Source organism: Gossypium arboreum, chromosome 10, assembly GCF_025698485.1.
Source record: "Gossypium arboreum isolate Shixiya-1 chromosome 10, ASM2569848v2, whole genome shotgun sequence".
NCBI lineage: Eukaryota > Viridiplantae > Streptophyta > Magnoliopsida > Malvales > Malvaceae > Gossypium > Gossypium arboreum.
In genome coordinates, this window is record NC_069079.1 from 4701667 (window position 1) to 4729466 (window position 27800).

Sequence of the window (27800 nt, forward strand, 5' to 3'; positions counted from 1 at the left end):
TAAAATCCATATAGAACTAGACTTCTTTTATTTTATTTTAGAATAAGGTTTTAAACCTTATTAAACTCCATCTATTTTATATTGATTAGGATAAGGTGTTTCAATCCTACTAGAATATGGCTTTGCAAGCCTATAAATAGACATAGTCTATTCCTCTTGTATTTGAGTAAAAAATTTTTCGACATAGTGAATTTTCTTCTTCTCTCGCCCGTGGTTTTTTTCCCGAAAGGGTTTCCACGTAAAATTTATGTGTTCTTTATTTTTATTTATTTTATTCTATTTTATTTTTCACAGTACCTGTTAGTCATATGATTCAAATCCATTCTTCCTAAGTATGGTTCCAAATCCCAAACTTTTAAAGCATGAAAGCATATTAGAGTGTGATCATACCAAAGAGTGCCTGATCAAGGCTGTTGTTTTCAAGATACTCTTGAACAAGAAGATACCAAAGAGTGCGATGTTGCACTGCTGATATGGTGGCTACCTCAGAAATAAATTTACTCTTTCCCTAGTTAGATGCTATTGAAAGCTGTTTCACAGCTACCACCCTCCACCCTATAAGGTAATCTAACCTAGTAATGTTGATATACATACATCTATCATCTTCTCAATCTTTTTTTTTTTGTTAATATTACTAATTTTATTGCAAAAATTTAGTTTATTTAGTTTATGAATTTTATAAAATTCAAATTCAATTGAATATTATTAATTTTTGATTAAATTTGTTGGTGGGACATTTAAAAAAATTACTCATTTGATAGTCATGTAACAAAAATTGACCTAATAAACCTGAATTTAATAAAATAAAATTGATAGTGATAATAATTGTACTTGAATTTTAAAATTTGATAAATAAAGAAACTAAATTCTAAAATTACAAAAAATAAATAAATAGACTTATGGCATATTTTAACCTTAACGATCCCTTTATTTGAATTGAAACAACTTCTCTCTTTATTTTGATTTTCTAGGCCAAAAGGTGGAATTAATCAAACGATCAAGGCTAGGTTTTCTTCATTCTTGACTTAATTTCTTTTGATCTCATTCTGTTTGCTTTTGCAGCCAAGTATACCAGGAAGAAATAATCATGATGATTTTTCACTGACCTTCATAGCAAATGCCAATTCAGAAACAATATTATTCTAAGAATTCACTACAATGGTTTCTTCTTCCAGTAATGTTAACAAGGTCAAAGCCATTGTCAAAGCTGTTCCTTGATTCGCCAGTAATGTAGTACTAACAGTGACATGCACCACTCACAAATTCCATTTATACAGAGAAATTATTGAGCATTGGTCTGCAATGCAACATGTGACCAGCAGCTCACCAAGCAGACTTGCAATGTAACAGAACCGAGAGCAGCAGCAACATGGTCCCCTTTTTGTTTATTTTGTTCAAATGTAACTTGCTTAGTTAATTTGTAACTTGTAATCAAAGTTAGTAAGATTTTTGATGTAATGGATGTAATGGCTGATCATATCAGCTTACTTGTTTATGTGGTTCACATTTTGAAATTGTTAAGTATTAGTGGGAGTAGTTAAGTCATTAGGTAATTGTCCATTCACTTTGTAATTTATATAAGCTACTGTTTTCTTAATGAAAAATGATGATTTTCAGTTATTCTTGAACTCAAGCTCTCCTAGTTTTTGTTTTTCAATCTTTTAATCTCTTAAGCTTGTGTGAGAATCTTGTTGCTGTCAAATGTTCCAGCAAATGATATTCTGTTTGAAATACATACTTTACTCGGTTAAAGTATGTTGAAACTTCAACAGAAATGCATCCAAAACAAATTTCTGTCTTGATAAGACATATGCAAGGACGTAAGCCTCTCACCTTCTTTCAATAATTTCACTGAAATCACTGACATTTACAGGACATAGACTTGGTGCTACCCCTGGGCCTGAGCTAATCCTGTTCTGGTTGGTTGTCTTTATTCTCAGATGAAGTTGATGCTTGTGCATCTTTGGTCACTAAGCTCCTAGTTAAATCCCTAAAATCCCAGTCAGTAAGATAGCTTGGTTTTGTTATAACACCGCTCGCTTCAATATCTCCGGCAAGCATAGCCACTACACGGGACATAGGTGGCCGCATTGAGGGTGATCCCTGAGTGCACAAAAGGGCAATCCTGACCACTCGAAGCGCTTCATTTTCGTCAAACTCAACTAAATTTGGATCAACCAGATCCAGGATTTGGTTATTTTCGTGCAGAGCCCATGACTAGAAACATTGTAAAAAATGTATTTCATTCATCATGAATTCACATGTCCTTTTTGAAGGCAATGAAAAACAATTGAGTACGAGAAATGAATAAGGATTGCCTAATACTTACCCATTCGAGAAGATAGATTTTATCGTCTTCCAAGCTATTATCTGAGTTTGGTCTACCACTGAGAATCTCCAAAGCAACAATACCAAATCCAAAAATATCAGCCTTTTCAGTGAGATGCCCACGCATTGCATACTCCGGTGCTAGGTAGCCTCTTCAACGTAAAATAAATCTCATTTTGTGAGTGTTTATCCATGCAATTACTTTATCTAGTTACTTGGTTTACATGGTTCTTGAAAAGAAGTCTAAAGAGATTTACATGGTTCCGGCAACCCGAGTGCTGATGTGCGTTTTTGCATCATCATATAGCTTTGCCAATCCAAAATCAGATATTTTGGGGCGCAGTTCTGCATCAAGGAGAATATTACTTGCCTTGACATCTCTATGTACAATCCTTGGCCTAGACTCCTCGTGAAGATAAGCTAACCCTCTTGCAGTTGCTAAACAGATATTGTAGCGGGTAGGCCAATCAAGACGCAAGTCACTACGTCCTGCATATATAGTGTCAAAAAACTTATCAAGTTGTTCTGAAATAAGTAATCAACAATGGAGTAAATTCATATGCTCATCATCATATATTTTCTGCAAAAGGACAGAAAATGGAAAGCATTCTGCACTAGTTAATCATATGCTTCAAATCCATTCTTCCGCTGTTTAGTGGTTCCAGAGCCTGAATAGCTAAATTATTAAAGAATTATTACAGTGTGATCATACCAAAGAGTGCCTGATCAAGGCTTTTGTTTTCCAGATACTCGTAAACAAGAAGATGCCTTTTCCCTTCGATGCAGCAACCACGTAGTTTGACAAGATTGCGATGTTGCACTGCTGATATGGTGGCTACTTCAGCAATAAATTGGCTCTTTCCTTGCTGAGATGCTACTGAAAGTTGCTTCACAGCTACCACCCTCTCATCTGATAATGTACCCTACAAGGTAATCTAACTTAGCGATGTTGAACTACATGCCATCCTCTCAAAAGTGTTTCGATCATTAAGATTATTGCATCCTAAAAATGTAAAACAGAGCATACCTTGTAGACAGCTCCATAACCCCCTTCTCCTAACTTGTTTGAAGGACTGAAGTCGTCTGTGGCAGCTCTCAACTCAGCATAGCTAAATGTGTTTGGTCTAGGACCAATTGCAAGAAGCACTGCAGAGTCAAGGCAAGTAGTGGGCTGTAAGTTCTAGTGATGAAATGAGAAAAAAACCTTTATGTAATATTTCCATATTAATTATAATGCTGACTTTGTTAATGGTACTAGAGTTGAAGCTGCTCGGTATTAGATATGCAATGTTTGTGAAGGTACAAAATCATGTTGAAAATATCCATATTCAACAACCATGTTTGACACATATGATTCTCCAGATATATGAAAAAAATATTGAAATATTATTTATACATGTGTAGATACAAATCCTTACCAACACTTAAGGTAATCTAGTTTAAGACTAGATATGCTTTAGGATTGCTCATTCAATTTTGGGTCCTCTCTCTCTCTGTATATATATGCAAAGGGAATTACTATCCACAAATTATGTCATTCACTACCACTATCAAGGGCATCGAGAATTACCATCTATAAATCATTATCCACTACCTACTTCCTAGCTGTACTATTGACATACAAAACTGAACTCGCAACATGTCTCATTGTTCTCAACCAACAAACATCTTTTGTAGATATATAACCACTATGATGATTGTTGAAATATGTACATATTTTAAATTTATTTAGGTAGATAAATCTTATTTAGGAAGATAAATTTTATTCATATTCTAGGAATATTTTTTTTTTTATCTTTTAGTAGTTTATTAGAATAAGGGAACTATTTTCCCTTATGTTTTAGTAGTTTATTAGAATAAGAGAACTATTTTTCCATTTAGGATTAGGACTGTTTTCTCTATTTAAATTCAGTTTTTTAGTTAATAATTATAGAACAGTTTTACTAAAAGTTTTCTTGGAAACTTTCATGGCATCTGAGCTAGGTTAAATCTCTAGTAACATCATGGTTAAACCTTGGTGCGATCACTGCAAAAAATATTGGCACACTCGAGAAACGTGTTGGAAGCTCCATGGAAAACCAACAAAAGGAAGGAAAAAGAGTGGCAATGGTCGTGGTTCACAATCAGGGGATAGCAAAGCTTTCCAAACAACTAATGGAAATTATGTGGGCCAAAGTTCTCTGGAAAGGTCTCCATTCACTAAGGAACAATTAGAGCATCTACACAGGTTTTTTCAATCACCACAATTTCGGATGAATTCTTCTATTCCTAACTCATCCAATAATCATTCTTCCTCTTTTGCCCAATCAGGTACTGATTTTTTTATTTTTCTCAGTGTCAAGCCTTGTAAAACAAACACGTGGATCGTTAATTCTGGAGCTAGTGATCACATGACTAGTAGTCATTTTCTTTTTTCAACTTACACACTTTGTGCAGAAAACAAAAAGATCAAAGTAGCAGATGGGTCCCTCTCGACAATAGCCGGGAAAGGCACTGTTAAAATTTCGTCTTCCTTGGTTTTACATGATGTTTTACATGTGACAAATCTAACTTGTAATCTCATATCGGTCAGTAAATTATCTCAGTCCTCAAATTGTCATGTTATATTTGACTCCTCTATGTGTAAGTTTCAGGACATGGTCTCGGGGAGGATGATTGGCAATGCCAAAGAATTTGGTGGAATTTATTTTCTTGAAGCCGACCATCTAAGTCAACCAACAACTACTTTATGTTTAAATTCTGTTTCTGATTTTGATAAGGTTATGATTTGGCATTATAGGCTTGGACATCTTAATTTTTTACTATTTAAGATATTTGTTACCTAATCTATTTAAAAATAACAGTCCTTCTTCATATCATTGTGAATTTTGTGAATTGACAAAAAATCATCGGTCATTTTTTCCATGTCAAAAATATAAAGCCTCCAAACCTTTTTTGTTAATTCATAGTGATGTCTGGGGACCTTCAAGAGTCTCAACTTTTTCAGGAAAATATTGGTTTGTCACATTTATTGATGATAATACTCGAATTTGTTGGGTGTTTTTATTAAAAGATAAGTCTGAAGTTAAAAATGTGTTTCAGTCTTTTTATGCTATGGTGGAAACACAATTTGGTGTGAAAATAGAAGTATTTCGGACTGACAATGGTGGGGAATTTTTTAGCGACCAATTAGGTGCTTTCTTAACCAAACATAGAATAGCAGTTATTATAGTTTATGTTGATAATATCATTCTTATAGTAGATGATGTGGATGAAATAAGGTGTCTCAAGGAGTATCTAGCATTGGAGTTTGAGATCAAAGACCTGGGTCCTTTGAAATACTTTCTTAGAATGGAAGTTGCTTGATCAAAGAAAGGTCTTGTAGTCTCTTAGAGAAAATATGTGATTGATCTTTTAAAAGAGGCTGGGATGAGTGGTTGCCGCCCAGCTGACACACCAATTGATCCAAATGTAAAATTTGGAAATAAAGAAGGTCGATTAGTTGATAAAAGGCAATAGCAAAGATTAGTTGGTAAGTTAATTTACTTATCACATACAAGGCCAGACATAGCTTTTGCAGTGAGTTTAGTGAGTCAATTTATGCACCCTCCAATGGAGGAACATGAAGAAGCAGTGGTTCAAATTCTAAGATACTTGAAGAGTTCACCTGAAAAGGGCTTATTCTTCAAGAAATCCGAACAAAGAGGAATTGATGCTTATACAGATGTAGATTGGGCAGGCTCAATAACAGATAGAAGATTTATATCAAGATATTGTACATTTGTTTGGGTTAACCTTGTGACTTGGCGAAGCAAAAAACAAAGTGTTGTAGCAAGAAGTACTGCAGAGGCTGAGTTTAGATCAATGGGTCAAGGCATTTGTGAAATGATGTGGTTAAAAAGAATTATGGAAGAGCTGAGGAAACCAATAACTTCACCAATGAAGTTGTACTGTGATAGCAAAGCTGCCATTAGTATTGCTCACAACCCAGTCCAACATGACAGAACTAAACATGTTGAGATTGATAGACACTTTATCAAGGAGAAGATTGAAGAAGGCCAAGTGTGCATGCCGTTTGTTCCTTCAAAACAACAGATTGCTAACATACTCACCAAAGGACTCTCTAAGACAAGTTTTAATTTTCTTGTAAGCAAGTTGAGCATGATTGATATATATGCACCAACTTAAGGGAGGGTGTTGAAATATGTATATATTTTAAATTTATTTAGGTAGATAAATCTTCTTTAGGAAGATAAATATGTATATATTTTAAATTTATTTAGGTAGATAAATCTTATTTAGGAAGATAAGTTTTATTCATATTCTAAGAATATTTTTAGAACTATTTTTCCTTATGTTTTAGTAGTTTATTAGAATAAGGGAACTACTTTCCCATTTAGGATTAGACTATTTTCTATTTAAGTTCAGTTTTTAGTTAATAATTATAGAACAGTTTTATTAAAAGCTCTCTTGAAAACTTTCAATGATGAAGTATTTTGTATGTAAAGTACTGATCATACTCTTACCATTTTGTATGTAAAGTACTGATCATACTCTTACCTTCCTCATCATCATATTCTTTTCTTCTCATAAGGTGAATAGTTAAATATATTAGCACCAAAGCAACAGCTCCAATAGCAACTACAATACTAACAAGCAGTGCTGTTTTCCTCTTAGAAGTGCCTGGTGGTAACCCACTAACAGTTGGTTTAAAATCTAAGCCAACAAAGTAGAGGCATCAGAAGCAGAAAACAAAAGCAGATTTTAAGGATCTTGTCAGAAAGACTGATATGTATTAATTTTCTTACCTGGGACCACACTAATAGCTGAAATAGATGGACCATAATAACCTAATTCTGGTACACAGCAGGTCCCCTTACCAGCCCAAAGCAAGTGAATTTCAAGATGGTTATGTCACATTAGTAACGAATCTCCTAGTAATTGCTCTTTCAGCCCCGCCTGCCTCCTTTGATATATCGAAATTCTTAACTTGAAGACCCCCCTGTGAAAGTGGTGATGAGATATAAACATAACTGTATTCATAGAAACACTGGAAATAGAACTATGGCAGTAACAAAATTTATGATCTACACTTGAGAATGATTTCATTTTTTATGTTAAGTAAGCATTACCTGAATATAAATATCGAAAACACGTCTTCCTAAACTTTTCCAAGACCGAGTGATTCTATCTGGATAAGCTGTTTCCGCAAAGAACAAGTTTATAGTGTAAGGCCCATTCTCAAGCCCCAGGCCATAGTATCTGAGTGATACAGGGGATGTCCTTGAAGTAAGAAAAAGCCTAGGAGTGTTGGTGCTTTTCACTTGTGCAAATGTGTTTTGCACATACATTGGATTCTCCCTGTCTTCGTACAATCCTACACTGCTAACTGCCCATTTTTGCGTACTTGTTACATTAAATGTTGCTGTGCCCAGAGAATTGTTCTCTGCCTCAAACATTATGCCATCAGCAGTCATCTGCGGACCACCACACTTGATCGCAAAGTTTGCATCTGCCATGCAGCCATTGAAAGATGTTTAACAAATAACTAAGAAATGGTCATTACCCCTTTAGGAATTTATACATAATTCAAACTTCAACAACATAGACTGATGCCAAAGTTTTAGCTAAGCTTACATCGTGGAGCATTTCTATTGCATGGGAAGCCTCTTTGAAGGCACTGTAATCCTGGTAAAAGTCTGTAATTTGAAAAATATTTACTTGAAAATAATGCATTGCATGGCTGAAATGATTACAACTATTTACTTGTAGGGTAAAGATGGAAAGGAAAAGGGAAAACTGAGGATAGTTGGGTAATATTTCACCTTATGTCTGAGCTGTTTAGTGTGAAGTTGTTGGCCACTACATTCCTACATAGAATTTCATGAAAAATTCTTAGTCTCCTAATCCATGTTGGAAAATATTTAATGAATTAATTTCCTCATCCCCCGTGTGTATTATGTATAGACCCTCAAATATTGGACGTATTGGCACATTCATTGTTTTTATTATCTGTATGTACATCTACATCCATACTGATTATAAGGGGAAAAAAGGCTCCATTTGAGCACCAGCAAGACTCATGCTCAAAGCAATATATTGAATTTGAAATCAAATATAGGAAGTTTCATGGGTTAAGAGATGTACAGTTGCAAGCTTGAATCTATCCATGAGGGCAAATTTCCCGATAGCTGATTGTAAGACACATCTCTGCGTCAGAGTACATTAGTTAAAAATGATAGCTTTACAACTATAGATATTATAAATGTTGGGTGTCCACAAGTAACATCATTCATCATCCCTCTCCTACAACTTTACAAACCATTCCCATGTGCAGAGAGGGATAAACACTGATTGGGATTCAAAAAATGGTTCATCAGTGGAAAATCTTAAAACTCAGAACATCACTCATTATATGCAAAGCTGTTAACTAATTCAGTGACATACATTACAGTGATATGATGACTTACATACTCTTAAGAATTTTGCTCTTTTGGCTAGGAAGGGTACCTGACAGACTATTATTTCCAAGAAACCTGATCATTTCAACATCATGAAAAGAAGAAACAACATAAATAATTACGTTATGTGGAAACAATGTGGTTGAAGCAGATATTAGAGATAAACTAGACAAAAAGTGAGATTTTCAAGCAACAAAAGAGAGAGTTTCTTGGAATTTACAAGTATGTAAGAGAATTCATATTGAACAATTTACTTGGAATTTGTCCTGTTAAGTTGTTAAAACTCAAATCCCTGGATGAGAAAGAAAAGACATTAATACTAAGAAATGGACTTTTCATTTAGTATACAGTATTAAAAATAAATTTGTGAATAAAACTTACAGCTTTTGTAAAGATTGGAAGTCTGAGATGTCAGAGGGAATGCTACCAGTGAGTAAAACGTTTCTTAGAACTCTACAATACAGGAAAAAAGAAACAAAAGTAAAGTTGGTTATTCCGTAAATTTAGGTAAAACCATGATGAAACTAAATGGAAAAAGAAAGGAAAAAGAAAGATATAAGATCAAGATGTTAAATGGTATGCTTAACTCACAAGTCTGATATGTTCTTTAAATTCCTAATAACATCAAGCGAAGAGCTCCCATTGTATATACCTGTAATTCGCCTATATATATGATTATACACAAGGACCAAACCAATACATATGTATCAGAAGACATTTACGTTCATTGATGTGTGAACATGTTGAGAAGGGAGGTTTGGGGGGCTTATTGGGAGGGTGCAGGAATAACATGGAATACAAAATATTTAATTTACTCACAAAATGGTGAGAGAAGATAATTTCCCAATATTGGATGGTATAGGACCTTCAAAAGAGTTTCCTTCGAGTCTCCTATAGATTGATAGATTAGTCAGGAAAGTAAAACAAGAAAAATCTATATTCAAGGTTATTTCTCATATTCAATTCTCTTATTTAGAAAACATACAATGATTCAAGCCTAGTCCAGTTACTTCCAATAAATTCAGGTATTTTGCCTGTGAAAGCGGTGTCTGATGCTGCCCTGAAATTCAACAAGTCATTATAATTAAGCTAAGCTAGGCCAAGGCAACTTTCCGGAGCTGAAGAACAAAAACCAATAAGCATAGATATAGAAGAATAAGATATTTTTAGTTCTAGAAATTTCTTACACAATTTGCAAATTCTGAAGGTTTGCAAATGTTGAGGGAATTTCACCGGTCAATCCACAACTGTTAATGTAACTATCAACAACAACCATAAGCCAAATTTATGTTAATTATTCATATGATAAACATATTAATGCAATACTTAATTACATGCCTAAAAAAGAAGTAGAGATCAAGTTACAACTTACAGTTGTTGAAGTTCAACCAGATTACCCAACTCTGGTGGGATTGTTCCTGAGAAGTTATTAACACCAAGAGACCTGCATGAGATAAAACCACATAACTCATTTATTTTTTGGGTGAAGAAATCAGAAAAATATTGGGTTCTATTTGTATTACATGGAGAGAAACAAACATATAAGTATACATATCATTTATATGCTGCATGATGAAGATTATCCATGATGTTTTATGTATGGAGAATTTGTTCCAGTCTTACAGCAGATAGAGCCTCTTGAGATTTCCAATCTCCTTTGGAATGGATCCAGATAATGAATTATGGGCAACTGACCTGTCATTTTTATGAAGTGTTACCCAAAGAATCAGCGCTTCTTCTTGGATCAATACAAGAAATAACCAACAATAATAAGTTAAATCAATAGCATTTTGCAATTCAAATGAGTTCATAATTACCACTCTTATCAGAAAGATGAAAAGGGGATGAGTTTGAATGATATATAGTTCATTAGAATAAAATGCTTGAAATCATAGGAAACATAAATTGAAACTTTTGGCAGTAATTAATTATATTAAATAGTATGAATTCCATTGGTCATATTACTTGAAAGACTGAAAATTATTTATAAAGTGATAATCTTGGAGTAACTCACAGTAATCCTAGTCTAGACAAATTTCCAATAAATGTTGGCAAGGGACCTGTGAAGAAGTTTTGATCAATCTTCCTGCATCATCAAAACATATAAATGAATATTCCTTAAAATTAGAGCTGAAACTTCAAGCAGACAAATACACACATATATCTTCCAGATTACTATGAACGAAAAGAAGTTTCTTTATTCATTTGGAATGTCTTAAAATTAGAAAAAAAATTAAATGTTGGGTTATTTATATAAATGAATGGCATGCATGAGCAGAAGAGAGAGAGAGAATGTTCATACAAGTAGTTGAGATATCTGAAAGCTAAAAGCTCTCTAGGTATCGTTCCTGGTTTCTCCAGAGAAAATACCCTCCTGAGATCATCAAAACATAAACGGAAATTAAATAAGAAGATGAGTATGATATATGGAAGGAATGAAGGAAGGAGAGCATAGAGAAATAGAGATACAGTCTAGTAATGTGGCAGAGGGTGGCATTTTCGAAAGAACAGTCGCATCTGATAGATGGGTTATTTGAGGGATCTTCAAACGTTGAATCGCTTTGACTGAGTGCAACTCCGCTGCATGGGTCTCCGCTCGTGTTCCAACCGTCTGCTGCTTGAATTTCCCATTGTTGGAATATTGCATTCAACGCCCTCACTTCACATCAACCGAAAAAAAAATATCAATAACAATAGGATGATTGAATATAGCCAGTTCTACCTATAACCGTGCCCAACTTTTAAAAACGTATTTAAGCACACTTAATCCACCTCTTAATTGATGTAACAGTAAAAAAAAAAAAAACTTTTTGCAAGCAAAAGATTGATATATCTTTGCATTAATAGGTCCTTCTGCCATGTCTGCAAAAGTTTTGACACAGTTAAAGTTAGGTACCAAATTGGTAAACAGAATCAAACTAAATTAGATATTTTGAAAGTAAATGTACCACATTAAAAGATTTGATAAAGTATGAGGATCAAATATCCCATCATTCTTTTGTTTTTAAGCATATAGCTGTCTCTACAATTGGAGAATTAGCTAAATCTATTGGGGCTGAAAGGTTAGTGGGTGGTCTGGTCTTATGAGTTTAGAGTTCAGTAATTTATGTTTTAATGTAGCCACGCCTTGTTGTTTTTTATCCAAAAGGTTTAAAGAAAGAAGCAGATGAATAGTTCTAATGTTTTTCTCTCTGTTCTGTAATTTATGTTATATAAAATCCAATTAAATTGGGTTTTGATTGTTAATTCTTGTTGCGAAATGGTCATTCATGCAGTGGCAAACTCTTCTCATGGAGCTGCAAGCTTAAACAAGTCTGCTAGCTCTACATTTACGAGCTCACCTAAAGCTGTGAGCTCAACCAAAGTATAAGCTCATTAAGAGATGCGAGCTCAACTCAAGTTGCTTGCTAAATCAGATGCGAGCTGTTATGTGTTGTTGGCGAATTCTCCAAATGTATTATAAGAAGGGTTTGCATATTCTGTTGTTGGTGTTTTGTATTTAGCTTGTTTGTTGAGATTAATTGTTAAAAGTAAGCAGAGTTAGTATTAATTTGACTCTTTTTTAGGTACTAATTTTTTATCTAATAAGTTTATGTATAAGTTTCATCTTTGTATTTTCAAGGTGTTCTTGTAATGACCCGATAGTTAGGGGTGACGGAAAGTGAGATTTGAGACTCCATTAAAAATATTTACGAGGTTAGTTTAGTAGTGAATAAGATTTTGGTTAAGTAATTTTTGTGAAATTAGGAGTTGTTAAGGTATAGGGACTAAATTGCATAAGGATTAAAAATTGAAGTATAGATTAAAATTAATTAAAGAGACTAAAATAACAATTATACCATTAAATAAATGTTGTGTGGCGGGTCATGAGTTAAGGTTGTTAATGTTATGTATATTATATATATTATATATACTTAACTTCAATATATAAAATAATAAATAAAATTAAAGAAATATGAAAGAAGTGGAATGAAAGAGAATGTTTCATTCTCTTTTACATGAAAATTAGAAACTAGGGGGAAGAAAAGAAGCTCGGACGGCACTAAGGGCTTAGAACATTTAAATTTCAATTGGTTAGTCAATTTAGTCATTTTTTTTGTAATTTGTACGTTTTGGGAATCTCGGTACTTAGAGCTACCCAACCCTTGTTATAACTTTTAGTATTGTTTAAGATTTTAGATGTTGTCATTGTCGAATAGTTTAAGTACTAGGGGTTAAATTGATAGATTTTTAAGTTAGAAGTGGAAAAGGACTAGATTGTGAAATTAATTATTAATTTTGAGTAATAGGGACTAAATTGTAAAAAAATTGAAATTAATGGGTATAATTGAAACTAGGGAGCTAAATTTAGCTTAGAGTGAAATTAGTATAAAAATTTGAGGTTAAATATGGATATTAAAATTTGTCTCGATTTAGGGACTAAATTGAGGATTAAGCAAAATGTAGTGTAACATTTGAAATTTAATGAAAATTGAGTTGTGCATTATTAATCTATTGTAATTATTTTTTTCCCTAGCGAACATCGTCTTGGAATTTTCGAGTAAGAAAGGGAAAGACAAGGTCAACGTCTAGTAGCTCAGAATATACGGTTTATGTTTCTATAATCCGAACTAAATTGTGAATTATTGCATATTGAGTTGTTTGTGTATGGTAAGTAATTGACGTGAGAGCTCTTGTACATTTGGGCTGAATTGAATCAAATGATGATCAAAATGACTCGATTATGAATATTGAGAAATGTTGTATTTTTATGACTATTGAATTGAATATATGTATTATTGAGAAAATGTGGTTACTATCAAATTGAATATATGCTTATATGTGATAATATACATTCATGAAATAGAGACATTGGTTGTATTGAAAAGTAAAATAAAACCCTATTAACTGTTTCGGGCTAAGTCGAATATAGATTACATGCTATAGGATAGGAAGAGTTCAATGATTTCTTCGACCTCAAGTCGATGAGGCACTAGGTACCAAATTGTTTCAGTTTAATTGATGAGACACTAGGTGTTAACTTATATAGTGTTAGGCGCAATTATTACTTTGGATTTATTCGACGAGGTTCTGGGTGCCAAACTGGTGCGTTGGTTGGATCTGTGTACCCGTCCAAGTTCGAGTTGTGTTAATAGGGAAAAATAAACAATAAAAATCGATGTGATTAAAATTTGAAATAGTAAAGGTTGAAAAAAGGGAATGAGATGTGAAATGAAATATGAATGTAACGGCCCAAATTTCAGTGATATCGGAATAGTGATTTGAGACCACTAAATCTGACATGTGAGTTTAGATGTTAGTAAGTAAAAGTTAAATGTGGTTTTAGAAATATTTTTGAATTAGTGAAATTATGAATTAAAGGAAATTTGAAGATTAAATGAGATACAAACGAGGTATCGAGACCTCAAATTCATAAACCGAGCCATAAATATTTTTAGAAATATTTATGGAGTGTTGATAAGTTAGTATTAAAGTTTCGCTAAGAAATTTTAACATTTCGGTTATTAATTGAAGAAAAATGACTGAATTGAATAAAGTACAAAACTATAAAATATGATTAAATAGCTTAAGAGATTATCAAAGAAGGACTTAAAAGGTAAATAGACCCAAATTAGGTGGGTTGATGGCACGAGTGTGCAGAAAAAATAAAAATCAAGTGTGAACAAGGGGAAAAATTGGAAATACGGTAAAATTTAATTGTAAATATGATGTATTTGGTAATTCTAGAGAATTCATTATTTTTCTTCATCTTAATCAGCTAAAAACACCATTAGAGAGCCTTTAAGAAGCTGGTTTTATATTCTACAGCATGGAAGTTCAAATCTTGATTATTTCTTGTAATTTTTGTGATTTTGAAACTTTTACAACTAAGTCCTATTATCTAATTCATTAGTTTTTACTTTTTATGAATGATTTAAAAAGTTACCATGGGTAAGAGCTGAAAGTATATGATGATTTAGTATGGAATTGGGGTTCTAATTTTATTATATGATTGTTTTAGGAAGAGATTTTTATAGGAATTGATTTTTAGGACCTAATTGTGAAAGTTGTTGTAATTAGGGTTTTTGTTGAAACTTTAAGTGTCAAAGACTGTGAAATAGATTATAATGTTTAAATCAAGTGTTATTTGAGAGAAATTAGTTCAATTGATAAATAAATTGAGCAGGGATTAAATTGTAACAATTTAAAAAGTTTAGGGTAAAAGTGTAATTTTAAAAATTAAAGGGCTTAAATTGTGAAATAGAATAGAATTGAATTAGATGCTAATGAAGAAATGATTTTATAATTATAGATCAAGAAAACGAAGTGAATCGTGGAAAGGAGAAGTTACAAGAATAGTCTTTGAAAATTCTATGACTTTTGAAAATCAGCCCAGGTAAGTTCATATGGCAAAGTTCAATGTTTTGTTATGAAAATCTTATGATTTCTAAGATATCTTGTTGTAGATGAATACTATCAAATTGTATTAATTACTAAATAATGTTTAACTAAAAGTAAAAATTAGTTGGAACAATGGTTTTGAGTGCTTTTATTTTTATGACCATGATGAATTGACGGGAAAGATGTAATATGTGCATTTGTATAAGACCATAGCAGGGCTATGGCATCGGTACAATGTGATATGTGTTCCCGTATAAGACCATAGCTGGGCTATGGCATCGGTGTGATGTGATAATGTGATTTCGTATAATACCATATTTGGGATATGACATCAGTATGATATGTAATCCGTGTAAGACTATGGCGGATCTATGGTTTCAGTGTGTGATATGTGACTATGTGAAAGTCCATGGTTTACCATAGTAATGTGATAATTAAGTACTTAATTCCATTAGTGTTCTCTAATTTGACTAAGGAAGTAAATTAGAAATGGGCCCAAGGGAGTTAAAATTTATTAATAGCGACATGGAAATTATTCAAATGAGTTTATTAATGACTTTGTGATTTATAGGAAGATTTAGTTAAATTATAAAATATATGATTATGTACGATGTTCTGTAAGATTTATTCTTGTATGCCTATGAGCTTACTAAGCTTTTATAAGCTTACTTGTATATGTTATTTGTTTTGTAGGTTGACTTATATACGTATGGAGGATCGGATCTACATCAAGGATCATACTATCCAGATTTATTCCTGTAGATTTTGTTAATCAACTTTTTGATTTATATGGCATGTATAGGGGTTGATTTGATAATGTAATTGTATGAATGATTAAGTATATAAGTAAGCTGAATATGATGTTATGTTTGAAAATGAAATATACATGTTTTGTCTTGAAATAATTGATTGGTTGGACTCTGTTAGTGTATAAATGTGATTTTGTGAACGTGACATAAAAAGGGTGAGAAATGTAGCCTTAAATGACCTATTTTTGTCTACACGGGTAGACACACGGCCTACCACATGGGCATGTGATAAGGCCGTATGTCCCTTACAGCTTAAAAATGAGAAACAGAATGTCCAGTTTTGGGCACACGGCCTAGCACACGGGTGTGTGGCTTGGCCGTGTTACTCACACGGGTTCTAACATGGCCATTTGATGCTGCCGTGTGAAGTCTGCACCTTAAATGTGAAATTTAATTATCACAGGGCCTAGGAGGTGTGACTCAAGTTTCTTCTTGAATGTAAGTCAGAGAGCTCCACGGGCTTGGGACACGGGCGTGTCCCTATCCACACAGGTGTGTGGCCATGTTTTATGATAAAACTTTCTTAAATTTTCTCAAAACTCTGAAAGTTCTTGGTTTGGTCCTGAATTATTTCCAATGTATGTTTTAGGCCTCATAGGTCCGTGTAAGGAACTTTAAGCATGTGTTTGAATAATATTTAATTTGGAATGAGCTTTTGTGATTCAGATTTGTATATGTTTAATTGTGTTTAAGTCAGGTAATGTCGCGTACCCTGTTTCGGTGTTGAATACGGGTAAGTGGCGTTACATTTAGTGGTATCAGAGCTTCGGTTTAGTTAATTCTCGAAATATGTATGATGTAAAGAGTGTCTAGAATTACATGCCATATAAATCTGTGATAGTGTGATGTGTATGATCTGATCTAATCCTTGTTTTTAGTATAGATTATCTTCAATTTAAAAAGATGTCAGATAGAACAGAAAAAATTGAACATGAAGAAGTTAATAGTAGAGTAAAAACCTCTGAACAAGGAACAAGTAGTGAAATTCCAATTTAATTGATGCGAGAACAAGAACTCAAAAATATGATTTATGGATTTATGAATCAGTGGTATAATGAGATTTTGCAAGAAAGAAATCAAACTCAGCAACCTCTTCCCCCTATTTCAACATCATTAGTACCCCCAGTTGCTCCTCCACCTCATTTGACAACTGAATCTAGTAAACGTTCTCCATTTGAAAAGCTCGGAAAACATGGGGCTGAAAAATTTCGGGAAAGAACAAATGATGACCCTGCCAAAGTTGAGTATTGGTTGCAAAGTATAATGAGGGTTTTTAAGCAAATGGTGTGCTCACCAGATGATTACTTAATATGTGCTGTGTCATTATTGAAAGAAGAATCTTATAACTGGTTGGAAACAATAGAAGCTGTGGTACCGGCTGAGAAAATCACTTAGTAATTTTTTAAAAATGAATTTAAGAAGAAATATGTTGGTAGAAGATATTTGGATAAGAAGAAAAGAGAATTTTTCGACTTGCGACAGGAAAACAAGACAGTCGTTGAATATGAAAGAGAATTTGTTTATCTGAGCAAATATGCACGAGATATTGTACCCACTGAGGAAGAAATGTGTATCAGATTCGAATAAGGGCTTAATGATGAGATTAGAATGATGATAGCATGCACTAAGATATGAGAATTCATTATTCTATCAGATCGTGCTTAGAAACTTGAAGAAGTACATAATAGAAAGATGCAACGAGATAAAAGAAAGAAAGAATCTTTCAAAAGAAGTGCATTTAAGACATTTTCAGCTTTACCGATGAAAAAATCTAAAGAGGAATTTAGTCGAGCCACTTCAGCACCGGAAAGATCGGGAAAGAGTAGACCAAGACAATCTGATTACAAGGCATCTGACAGACCTACTGTTAGCGTGGGTAGTGTACAAAATACCCAAAGGCCTAAATGCCAACATTATGGAAGAAGTCACCCCGATGAATGTAGAAGTAAGTTAGGGGCTTGTTATAAATGTGAGTCTACTGATCACTTTATTCGCGACTGTCCCCAATTACAAATAGAAAAAGTGGAACAGAAAGAGAAACAGAAAACTCCTCAAAAAAGAAGACGTTCTGGTCAGAGCAGTGCTACTGGGGTAACTCGTTCAGGTACGAAAGATACTGCTAGTCGATCAAAAGCTAGAGCCACTGTTCGTACTTATACCATTCGAGCAAAAGAAGAAGCGACAGCTTCGGACATAATTGCTGGTACTTTCTATCTTTATGATGTTCCTGTGTATGCTTTAATAGACCCTGGGTCTACGCATTCATATATTTGTACTATGTTAGCATCTAAAAAGAATTTATTTGTTGAGCCAATTGATTATGATGTACAAGTTACAAATCTGTTAGGCCAAAGTGTGGTAGTTAATCTAATATGTCATAACTGTCCACTGAAAGTTAAGGGTTGTGATTTCCCTGCTGATTTGATGTTGTTACCCTTCTGGGAATTTGATATTATCTTGGGCATGGACTAGTTAATGAAACATGATGCGGTAGTGAATTGTCGAGAAAAATGAATCAGTTTGAAATGTCATACAGGTGATATTATTTTGGTTGAGTTTGGAAATTTAAGTGATACTGTTAGAATAATTTCATCTATTTCTGCTCAGAAATTGTTGCGTAAAGGAAATGAGGCATATTCTATATTCTTGATACTCGGAGTTCTGAATCAAAGTTAGAATAATTACCTATTGTGAATGAATTCATGGATGCATTTCCTGAAGAATTACCAGGTTTACCACCCGATAGAGAGATTGAGTTTGTGATAGATGTGCTTCCTTGAATAGCTCCCATATCAGTGACACCATATAGAATGGCTCCAGCAGAATTAAAAGAGTTGAAGACACAGTTACAAGAGTTGTTGGACAAAGAGTTTATCAGACCGAGTATGTCGCCGTGGGGTGCACTTGTTTTATTCGTAAAAAAGAAGGATGATTCACTGAGATTGTGTATAGATTACAGGCAGTTGAATAAGGTAACGATTAAAAATAAATATCTTTTGCTTCGTATTGATGATTTATTCGATCAGTTGAATGGTGCTGCTGTATTTTCAAAAATAGATCTCAGATTTGGGTATTATCAGTTAAAGGTAAAGAAATGTGATGTACCGAAAATAGCTTTCAGAACTCGGTATGGCTATTATGAGTTCTTAGTTATGCCATTCGGTTTGAAAAATGCTCCTGCTGCTTTTATGGACTTAATAAATTGAATTTTTCAATCTTACCTGAATTGATTTGTAGTTGTGTTCATTGATGATATATTGATTTATTCAAAGACAGAATCCGAGCATGCTCAACACTTTAGAGTTGTGTTACAGATTTTGAGAGAAAAATAGTTATATGCAAAATTCAGCAAATGTGAATTTTGGCTTCATGAAGTGGGATTCTTAGGTCATATTGTGTTGGCCGATGGTATACGAGTAGATCCAAGCTAGGTGTCAGCAGTGATTAATTGGAAAACTCTAAAGAATGTTACGGAAGTGCGAAGTTTTCTCAGATTAGCCGGTTACTGCCGTCGATTTGTGAAAATTGTTTCAATGATTGCTTCACTGATGACCCGGTTACTACAGAAGAATGTTGAATTTGTATGGTCGGAAGAATGCCAACGAAATTTTGATCAGTTAAAGAAAATGTTGACAGAGGCCCTAGTGTTGACTCAGCTCGAATCAAGTATGCCATATGTAGTATATTGTGATGCGTCTCTAAATGGTTTAGCCTGTGTACTGATGCAGTCAGGAAAATTTGTAGCATATGCTTCTCGCCAGTTGAAACCACATGAGAGGAACTACCCTACACATGATCTTGAGCTAGCTGCCATAGTATTTACTTTAAAAATTTAGAGACATTACTTATATGGGGAGAAATGTGATGTGTATACAGACCATAAAAGTTTGAAATATTTAATGTCACAGAAAAAGCTGAATTTGAGACAGAGGCGATGGTTAGAGCTACTGAGAGATTACAATCTTGTCATTGATTATCATCTGGGTAAGGCAAATGTAATGGCAGATGCACTTAGTCGGAAATCGTCATTCTTTGCTCTTTGAGCGTTAAATGCTCATTTGTTTGTTAATGAAGATGGTTCTGTGTTAGCCGAATTAAAGGCAAAACTAGTATTCTTTCCATGAATTCAGGAGTTGCAAGATGAATATCCAAAGTTGGTGTTAAAACGACAGATGGTTCAAGATAACTTGAACTTAGAGTACTCTATTGATGATAGTGGTATGTTATATTATCACAGTAGAATTTGTGTCCCGAATAATTTAGAATTGAAGAATGATATCTCATCAGAGGCTCATAGTAGTATGTACTTGATTCATCCGGGTAGTACGATGATGTATTATGATTTGAAGAAAATGTATTAGTGGCCTGGTATGAAATAGGAAATTTGCGAATTTGTGGCAAAATGTTTGATCTGTCAGCAGGTAAAAGCTGAACATCAAATGCCCACGGGTTTGTTACATTCCGTAATGATTTTAGAATAGAAGTGGTGACATGTGACAATAGATTTTGTATCTGGGTTGCCTATGACTTAGAAGAAGAAAGATTCGATTTGGGTGATAGTGGACAGATTGACTAAGTCAGCGCATTTTATTTCGATCAGAACAGATTTTCCGCTTGAAAAATTAGCAGATTTATATGTGTCAGAAATTGTGAGATTACATGGAGTGCCGACGTCTATTATTTCTGATCGAGATCCGAGGTTTACTTCGAGATTTTGGAGTAAACTACAAGAAGCTTTAGGTATTAAGTTAAAATTTAGTACAGCTTTTCATCCTCAGACCGACGGAAAATCAGAACGAGTGATTCAGATTTTGGAAGATATGTTGAGGTGTTGCATACTTGAGTTCGGCGGTAGCTGGGAAAGGTATTTACCTTTGGCTGAATTTGCTTATAATAATAGCTATCAAGCTAGTATCAAAATGGCACCATTTGAAGCTCTATATGGAAGAAAATGTAAAACTCCGTTGTATTGGTCAGAATTAAATGAGTTGAATTTAGTAGGAGTGGATTTGATTCGAGAAACTGAAGAGAAAGTTCGAGTTATTAAAGATAGTTTGAAAGCTGCTTTCGATCGTCAGAAGTCGTATGCAGATTTGAAAAGAAGAGATATAGAGTTCAATATGGGCGATTGTGTGTTCTTGAAAGTTTCCCTGTGGAAGAAAGTTCTATGGTCTGGTAGAAAAGGAAAACTTAGTCCACGATTTATCAGGCCGTATGAAGTTATTGAGACGATCTGTCCAGTAGCTTATAGATTGACTTTGCCTCCAGAACTTGAGAAAATCCATAATATATTTCATGTATCTATGTTGAGACGGTATATATCAGACCCTTCACATGTGATTCCTCATACTGAGATAGAGCTACAATCATATATCACTTATTCGGAGGAACTAGTGAAAATATTAGCTCGGGAAGTTAAAGAGCTACGGAATAAACGAGTACCATTAGTAAAAGTGTTATGGCATTGACATGGTTTAGAGGAGGCAACCTGGGAAACGGAGGAATTAATGAGATCACAATATCCACATTTGTTTTCAAGTACGAAATTTCGAAGACAAAATTTCCTAAGGGGGGAGAGTTGTAACAGCCCAAATTTCAGTGATATCGGAATAGTGATTTGAGATCACTAAATTCGACATGTGAGTTTATATATTAGTAAGTAAAAATTAAATGTGGTTTTAGAAATATTTTTGAATTAGTAAAATTATAAATTAAAGGAAATTTGTAGATTAAATGAGATAAAAACGAGGTGTCGAGACCTCAAATTCATAAACCGAGCCATAAATATTTTTAGAAATATTTATGGAGTGTTAATAAGTTAGTATTAAAGTTTCGCTAAGAAATTTTAACATTTCGTTATTAATTGAAGAAAAATGACTGAATTGAATAAAGTACAAAACTATAAAATATGATTAAATAGCTTAAGAGATTATCAAAGAAGGACTTAAAAGGTAAATAGACCCAAATTAGGTGGGTTAATGGCATGAGTGTGTAGGAAAAATAAAAATCAAGTATGAACAAGGGGCAAAATTGGAAATAGGGTAAAATTTAATTGTAAAATATGATGTATTTGGTAATTCTAGAGAATTCATCATTTTTCTTCATCTTGATCAGCTAAAAACACCATTAGAGAGCCTTTAAGAAGCTGATTTTATATTCTACAGCATGTAATTTCAAATCTTGATTATTTCTTGTAATTTTTGTGATTTTGAGACTTTTACAACTAGGTCCTATTATCTAATTCATTAGTTTTTACTTAGATGAATGATTTAGAAAGTTACCATGAGTAAGAGCTGAAAGTATATGATGATTTAGTATGGAATTGGGGTTCTAATTTTATTATATGATGATTTTAGGAAGAGATTTTTCTAGGAATTGATTTTTAGGACCTAATTGTAAAAGTTTTTGTAATTAGGGTTTTATGTTGAAACTTTGAGTGCCAAAGACTGTGAAATAGATTATAATGTTTAGATAAAGTGTTATTTGAGAGAAATTAGTTCAATTGATGAATAAATTGAGCAAGGATTAAATTGTAACAATTTAGAAAGTTTGGGGTAAAAGTATAATTTCAAAAATTAAAGGGCATAAATTGTGAAATAGAATTGCATTGAATTAGATGCTAATTAAGGAATGATTTTATAATTATAGATCAAGAAAACGAAGTGAATCGTGGAAACGAGAAATTATAAGAATAGTCCTTGAAAATTCTGCGACTTTTGAAAATCAGCCTAGGTAAATTCATATGGAAAAATTTAATATTTTGTTATGAAAATCTTATGATTTCTAAGATATCTTATTGTAGATAAATACTATCAAATTGTATTAATTACTAAATAATGTTTAACTAAAAGTAAAAATTAGTTGGAACAATGGTTTTGAGTGCTTTTATTTTTATGACCATGATGAATTGAAGGAAAAGATATGATATGTGTTCCCATATAAGACCATAGCTGGGTTATGGCATCGGTGTGATGTGATAATGTGATTCCATATAATACCATATTTGGGATATGGCATCGGTATGATATGTAATCCGTGTAAGACCATGGCGGGGCTATGGCTTCGGTGTGTGATATGTGACTATGTGCAAGTCCATGGTTTACCATAGCAATGTGATAATGAAGTACTCAATTCCATTAGTGTTCCCTAATTTGACAAAGGAAGTAAATTAGAAATGGGCATAAGGGAGTTAAAATTTGTGAATAGCGACATGGAAATTATTCAAATGAGCTTATTAATAACTTTGTGATTTACAGGAAAATTTAGTTAAATTATAAAATATATGATTGTGTACGATGTTCAGTAAGATTTATTCTTTTATGCCTATGAGCTTACTAAGCTTTTATAAGCTTACTTGTATATGTTATTTGTTTTGTAGATTGACTTATATAAGTATGGAGGATTGGATCTACATCAAGGATCACACTATCCAGATTTATTCCGGTAGATTTTGTTAATCAAGTTTTTTATTTATATGGCATATATAGGGGTTGATTTGATAATGTAATTGTATGAATGATTAAGTATATAAGTAAGTTGAATATGATGTTATGTTTGAAAATGAAATATACATGTTTTGTCTTGAAATAATTGATTGGTTGGACTCTTTTAGTGTATAAATGTGATTTTGTACAGGTGATATAAAAAAGGGTGAGAAATGTGGCCTTAAATGGCCTATTTTCGTCCACACGGGTAGACACATCCGCGTGTGTCTAGGCCGTGTGTAACACACGGTCTACCACATGGGCATGTGATAAGGCCTTGTGTCCTTTGCAGCTTAAAAATGAGAAACAGAATGTCTAGTTTTGGGCACACGGCCTAGCATACGGGCGTGTGGCTTGGCCGTGCCACTCACACGGGCTCCAACATGGTCGTGTGATGATGCCGTGTAAAGTCTGCACCTCAAATGTGAAATTTAATTATCACACGGCCTGAGCAACACAGGCGCCTAGCAACACGGGCGTGTGCTCAGGCCGTGTAACTCAAGTTTCTTCTTGAATGTAAGTCAGAGAGCTCCACGGGCTTGAGACACGGGCGTGTGTGACCACATGGCCTACCCACACGGGCGTGTGGCCCTGTTTCATGATAAAACTTTCTTAAATTTTCTCAAAACTCTGAAAGTTCTTGGTTTGGTCTTGAACTATCTCCAATGTATGTTTTAGGCCTCATAGGTCCGTGTAAGGAACTTTAAGCATGTGTTTGAATAATATTTAATTTGGAATGAGTTTTTATGATTCAGATTTGTGTATGTTTAATTGTGTTTAAGTAAGGTAATGCTACGTACCCTGTTCCGGCGTTGAATACGGGTAAGGGGCGTTACAATGAAATGGTGGATTTTGTTGTGAATATTGATGGATTATGAGTAATGAACCCGTGAATTGGAAATGAGAATGAATAATGCCTTTGTATGAGATGATTTATTAGATGCCTCATGAAATGCTATTGCCATATATTAAAATGTGTAATTTTATTGGATGTGAACAAGAATGAATAAATTAGTATGATGAACTTGGTATTCTATATATCATTTCTTAATTGCATCTTACATTTTTATTTATTTACAATGAATTCCAGACTCAAGTGCGGTGATGTTCTAATTTGTAATGGCATGTACCTAGGAGGTCTTTTGGTTGATATGGTTGATAATGTGATGATATTTTGGTTTTCAAGTAAAATGAATGGTTATTTGTATATATGGTTATGGTTGAGGCTATGTTTTGGTATGATAGCCTAGCTTAATGTGTTGGTATATGTTTTAGCTTAAAGCTTGGTGGTCTAAGTAGCTAAATATTAGTTCAATTTTGGTAAATTTGGCATGAATGAAAGTTCTGAATGGTTGATTCTTTGTTAATATGTTTGAAGATATAAAATGTGGTACCAATGATGGTACATTGGTTAGGCACTTAGTATGGTTATTTTAGCTTGTTTTGAGTATGTTTAATTGTGATTTGAATAGGTTAAATGACTGGTGAATTGGTTCCTTAGTGTCCATGTAAATACAATTAGGTAAACTTGAGTTTTAAGGTATATTTAGGTACACACGGCCTGAGACATGATATGTCACATGACTGTGTGACGTACAAGGGCAACACACGGGCGTGTGCCCTGAACATGTTGTAAAATAGTATAGGTGCGGTTCCCACACAGGCTGACACACGACTTGCGACATGGCCGTGTAACCCAAGTCAGTGAGTTACACGGGCTGAGACACGGTCATGTGTCTCAACTTCGAAAGTCACATTGCCTGGTGTGTTCCACACGGCCTGGCCACATGGCCGTGTGACCCCTATTTTTAGGTATTTTTGAGATTGCCCTAAAACTTTCAAAATTGTCTCAAATTAGTCCCTGTTTGTTTTTAGACTATTTTAGGGTCCTGTAAACTTGTATTAAGGATTGTAAGAGTATTTTTACTTTGATTTGGAATGAAATAACAAACCTAAATTAGGTGAAGTAGGTCATTCTACTAATATCATCAAAAGTAGATAGGTAGAGTATAGACCGATACTCTAATGCTACTAATTGAAATAATTTTGTTATGTATCCAACTTCTAGCTTTCAAGAGGAGATAAATAGTAATACAAGTGTAGATAGTGGAAGACCAAATTTAACATTGCTTAGCATATCTTATTTCTAAGTTGTTTAAGGTTATTACTTATGGAAATATTAAATTAGTTTATAATGCTCCCTGTATGATGTGATGTAGATAGTCAACTTACACCTTGACTTATATTGTAACTAAATGTTCTAATTGGTTTGTAATGCCCGTGACCCTATTTTGACAACAGAGAAGAGTTAGGAGTGTTACAGTTTTAGTGAGATTAGTTGAATTATTTGTAACCACTACACCCATATATATTATAATACTTTCAGAATGAATGACGATGAGAGATTTTGATAGCAGTAAAAAATTCTGCTAAGTATTTTTCTTTGTTTTTCTCTGTATTTGTTCTTTCAACTTCTCTAAACTCCAACAGTTCTTCCTAATTCTTGGTCTAATGAGTTATTATACATGCTTGGTGATTCTATTAGGAGTAGTTGCAGGACTTTGGTGTTTGAATTTGGAAAATTTTCATCAAGAACTTCAGGCTCTTACTGAAATTTTCCTACTTCCAAGCATGTTTTCTATCACTGTTGGTGACTTATGAGAATTTAATTGTAGCACCACAGTGCTTGGTTGGAAAATTTTCATGAACCGTCCACGTATTATGCAAGAAAGTGCAGATTTTTGTTTATCAAGGGACATATTATGTGTATTTTGTGACAAATTGCCATTAAAGAAAGAGAGAAAAGAAGAAAAAAGGAAAAGGGAAGGGATGGTTAAGAGAAAATAAAAGAAACAAAAATTAAATTACTCGATAAATGTTTATAAAGATTAATTATATAAATTAACTTAAATTTTGTCTAAAATATTGATATTAAAGCGTTACATCAGTCATCACATTATTAATGTAAGTAATAGACTACAACATAACAAAACAATAACGCTAGTAATCATATAAAAAATTAAAATTTTAATGACCAAAAGGTAATTTAAACAAACATAGTTTAATGATCAAAATAAAAAATAAAAATATTAAATTTTATTAGTATTTTAATATGTGATTAAGTTTTATTATATTATAATTAGAAATGAAGGAATGAATAAAATACATAAAAAGTAGATCTGGAGAGAAATATTGGCTTTTTCAACAAAATAAATAAATAATTATTTGTTCATTGTTATATAAAAAGAGGGAGTTACCTTCAGGAGGATGGGTGGTGGCGTTAGTCTGGGCATTAATGGATTGGCTGCATGAAAGCAAAACAACCAAGCAGAAGTAGAGCAAGGGTTTGGAAGAAGACATCGTCAGCCTTGAAGTCATCCTTTTTCCTTCATTCATGGGAGTTTCTCATCATCACATCTACTCCACGCAACGAGCCAATGGCTCTCTCATCTTCGTCTTTAAATATCAATTTTCCTTTAATGCTAAGTCAAGTGGTCAGCTCGAAACCATTAATTTTACACCCAAGTTTTGCTAAGTTGATATAATCAAAGTCCAAGTCAGGGGTATACCCACTTCAAGTTTACCTTCTTTTGGAGGGAATTTGAAGTCTACCTTATAAATGCCTTGAATTCAATATTTATACTATATATTAAATTATTATAAGTTAATTACAACTCGGATAATAATTAAAATTATTTTTTTATTTTCACCAAAAATATTATTATTTTATCAAATAAATTATATTATTTAAAAATATTTTTAATATAATAATATTTGAACAACATAAATTTCAATATTTCTATTATTTCAAACTAAACCTTTATTTATATCAAATTTTTATAATTATATCAAGTTTTTATAGATATATTAATTATATAATTTTATTCTTTCTCGATTTCTGAGTATGCCTTAATCCAATTTTAATCGAATAGGTTTTGAATATTTAAAAGTACCCTTAACTTCTGAATAATAATAATAATAATAATAATAATAATAATAATAATAAGATTTAAAGCTAGTTCAGTATATTTGTATTCATTTAAATCACATCAAACAATTACATTTTCTGATTTGGAAAGCGAGAGATGAGTCCCTGCAAATTTCTCAAAAACGGTGTTTTCTATTTTGATCGGCTGACCCTGGACTTTTCCAACACTAAGCACGAATCTGTTTTACATTAAATAAATTGCATCCTAGTCATTTAATTATTAATAATTTTAATTTTATCATTTAATTATAAAAATTATAAAATTGTCACTTAATTATTTGATTTTAAAATTAACATAATAGTAATTTTAACCCTAAATATTTATACATTATGTTAATTTAGTTTTGATTTTAAAAGTTTTAACCCTCAA

The 27800-nt window shown here is 33.1% G+C and overlaps 1 protein-coding gene across 1 annotated transcript; it reads right to left on the minus strand.

Annotated features, from left to right (window-relative positions):
* Positions 1 to 1688: 1688 nt before the first annotated feature.
* On the minus strand, positions 1689 to 27033 carry LOC108488084 (probable LRR receptor-like serine/threonine-protein kinase At1g56140). The gene is given in 25 exon segments (XM_053020161.1): positions 1689 to 2217; positions 2330 to 2480; positions 2586 to 2817; positions 3041 to 3251; positions 3356 to 3474; positions 6868 to 7023; positions 7116 to 7219; positions 7221 to 7309; positions 7440 to 7819; positions 7945 to 8006; positions 8133 to 8177; positions 8455 to 8517; positions 8778 to 8843; positions 8989 to 9060; positions 9150 to 9221; positions 9360 to 9431; positions 9588 to 9659; positions 9754 to 9828; positions 9956 to 10027; positions 10141 to 10212; positions 10392 to 10463; positions 10783 to 10854; positions 11071 to 11142; positions 11238 to 11427; positions 26700 to 27033. Coding segments are annotated over 25 exon segments (3042 nt in total). The 5' UTR covers positions 26839 to 27033; the 3' UTR covers positions 1689 to 1905.
* Between the last annotated feature and the right edge of the window lie 767 nt (positions 27034 to 27800).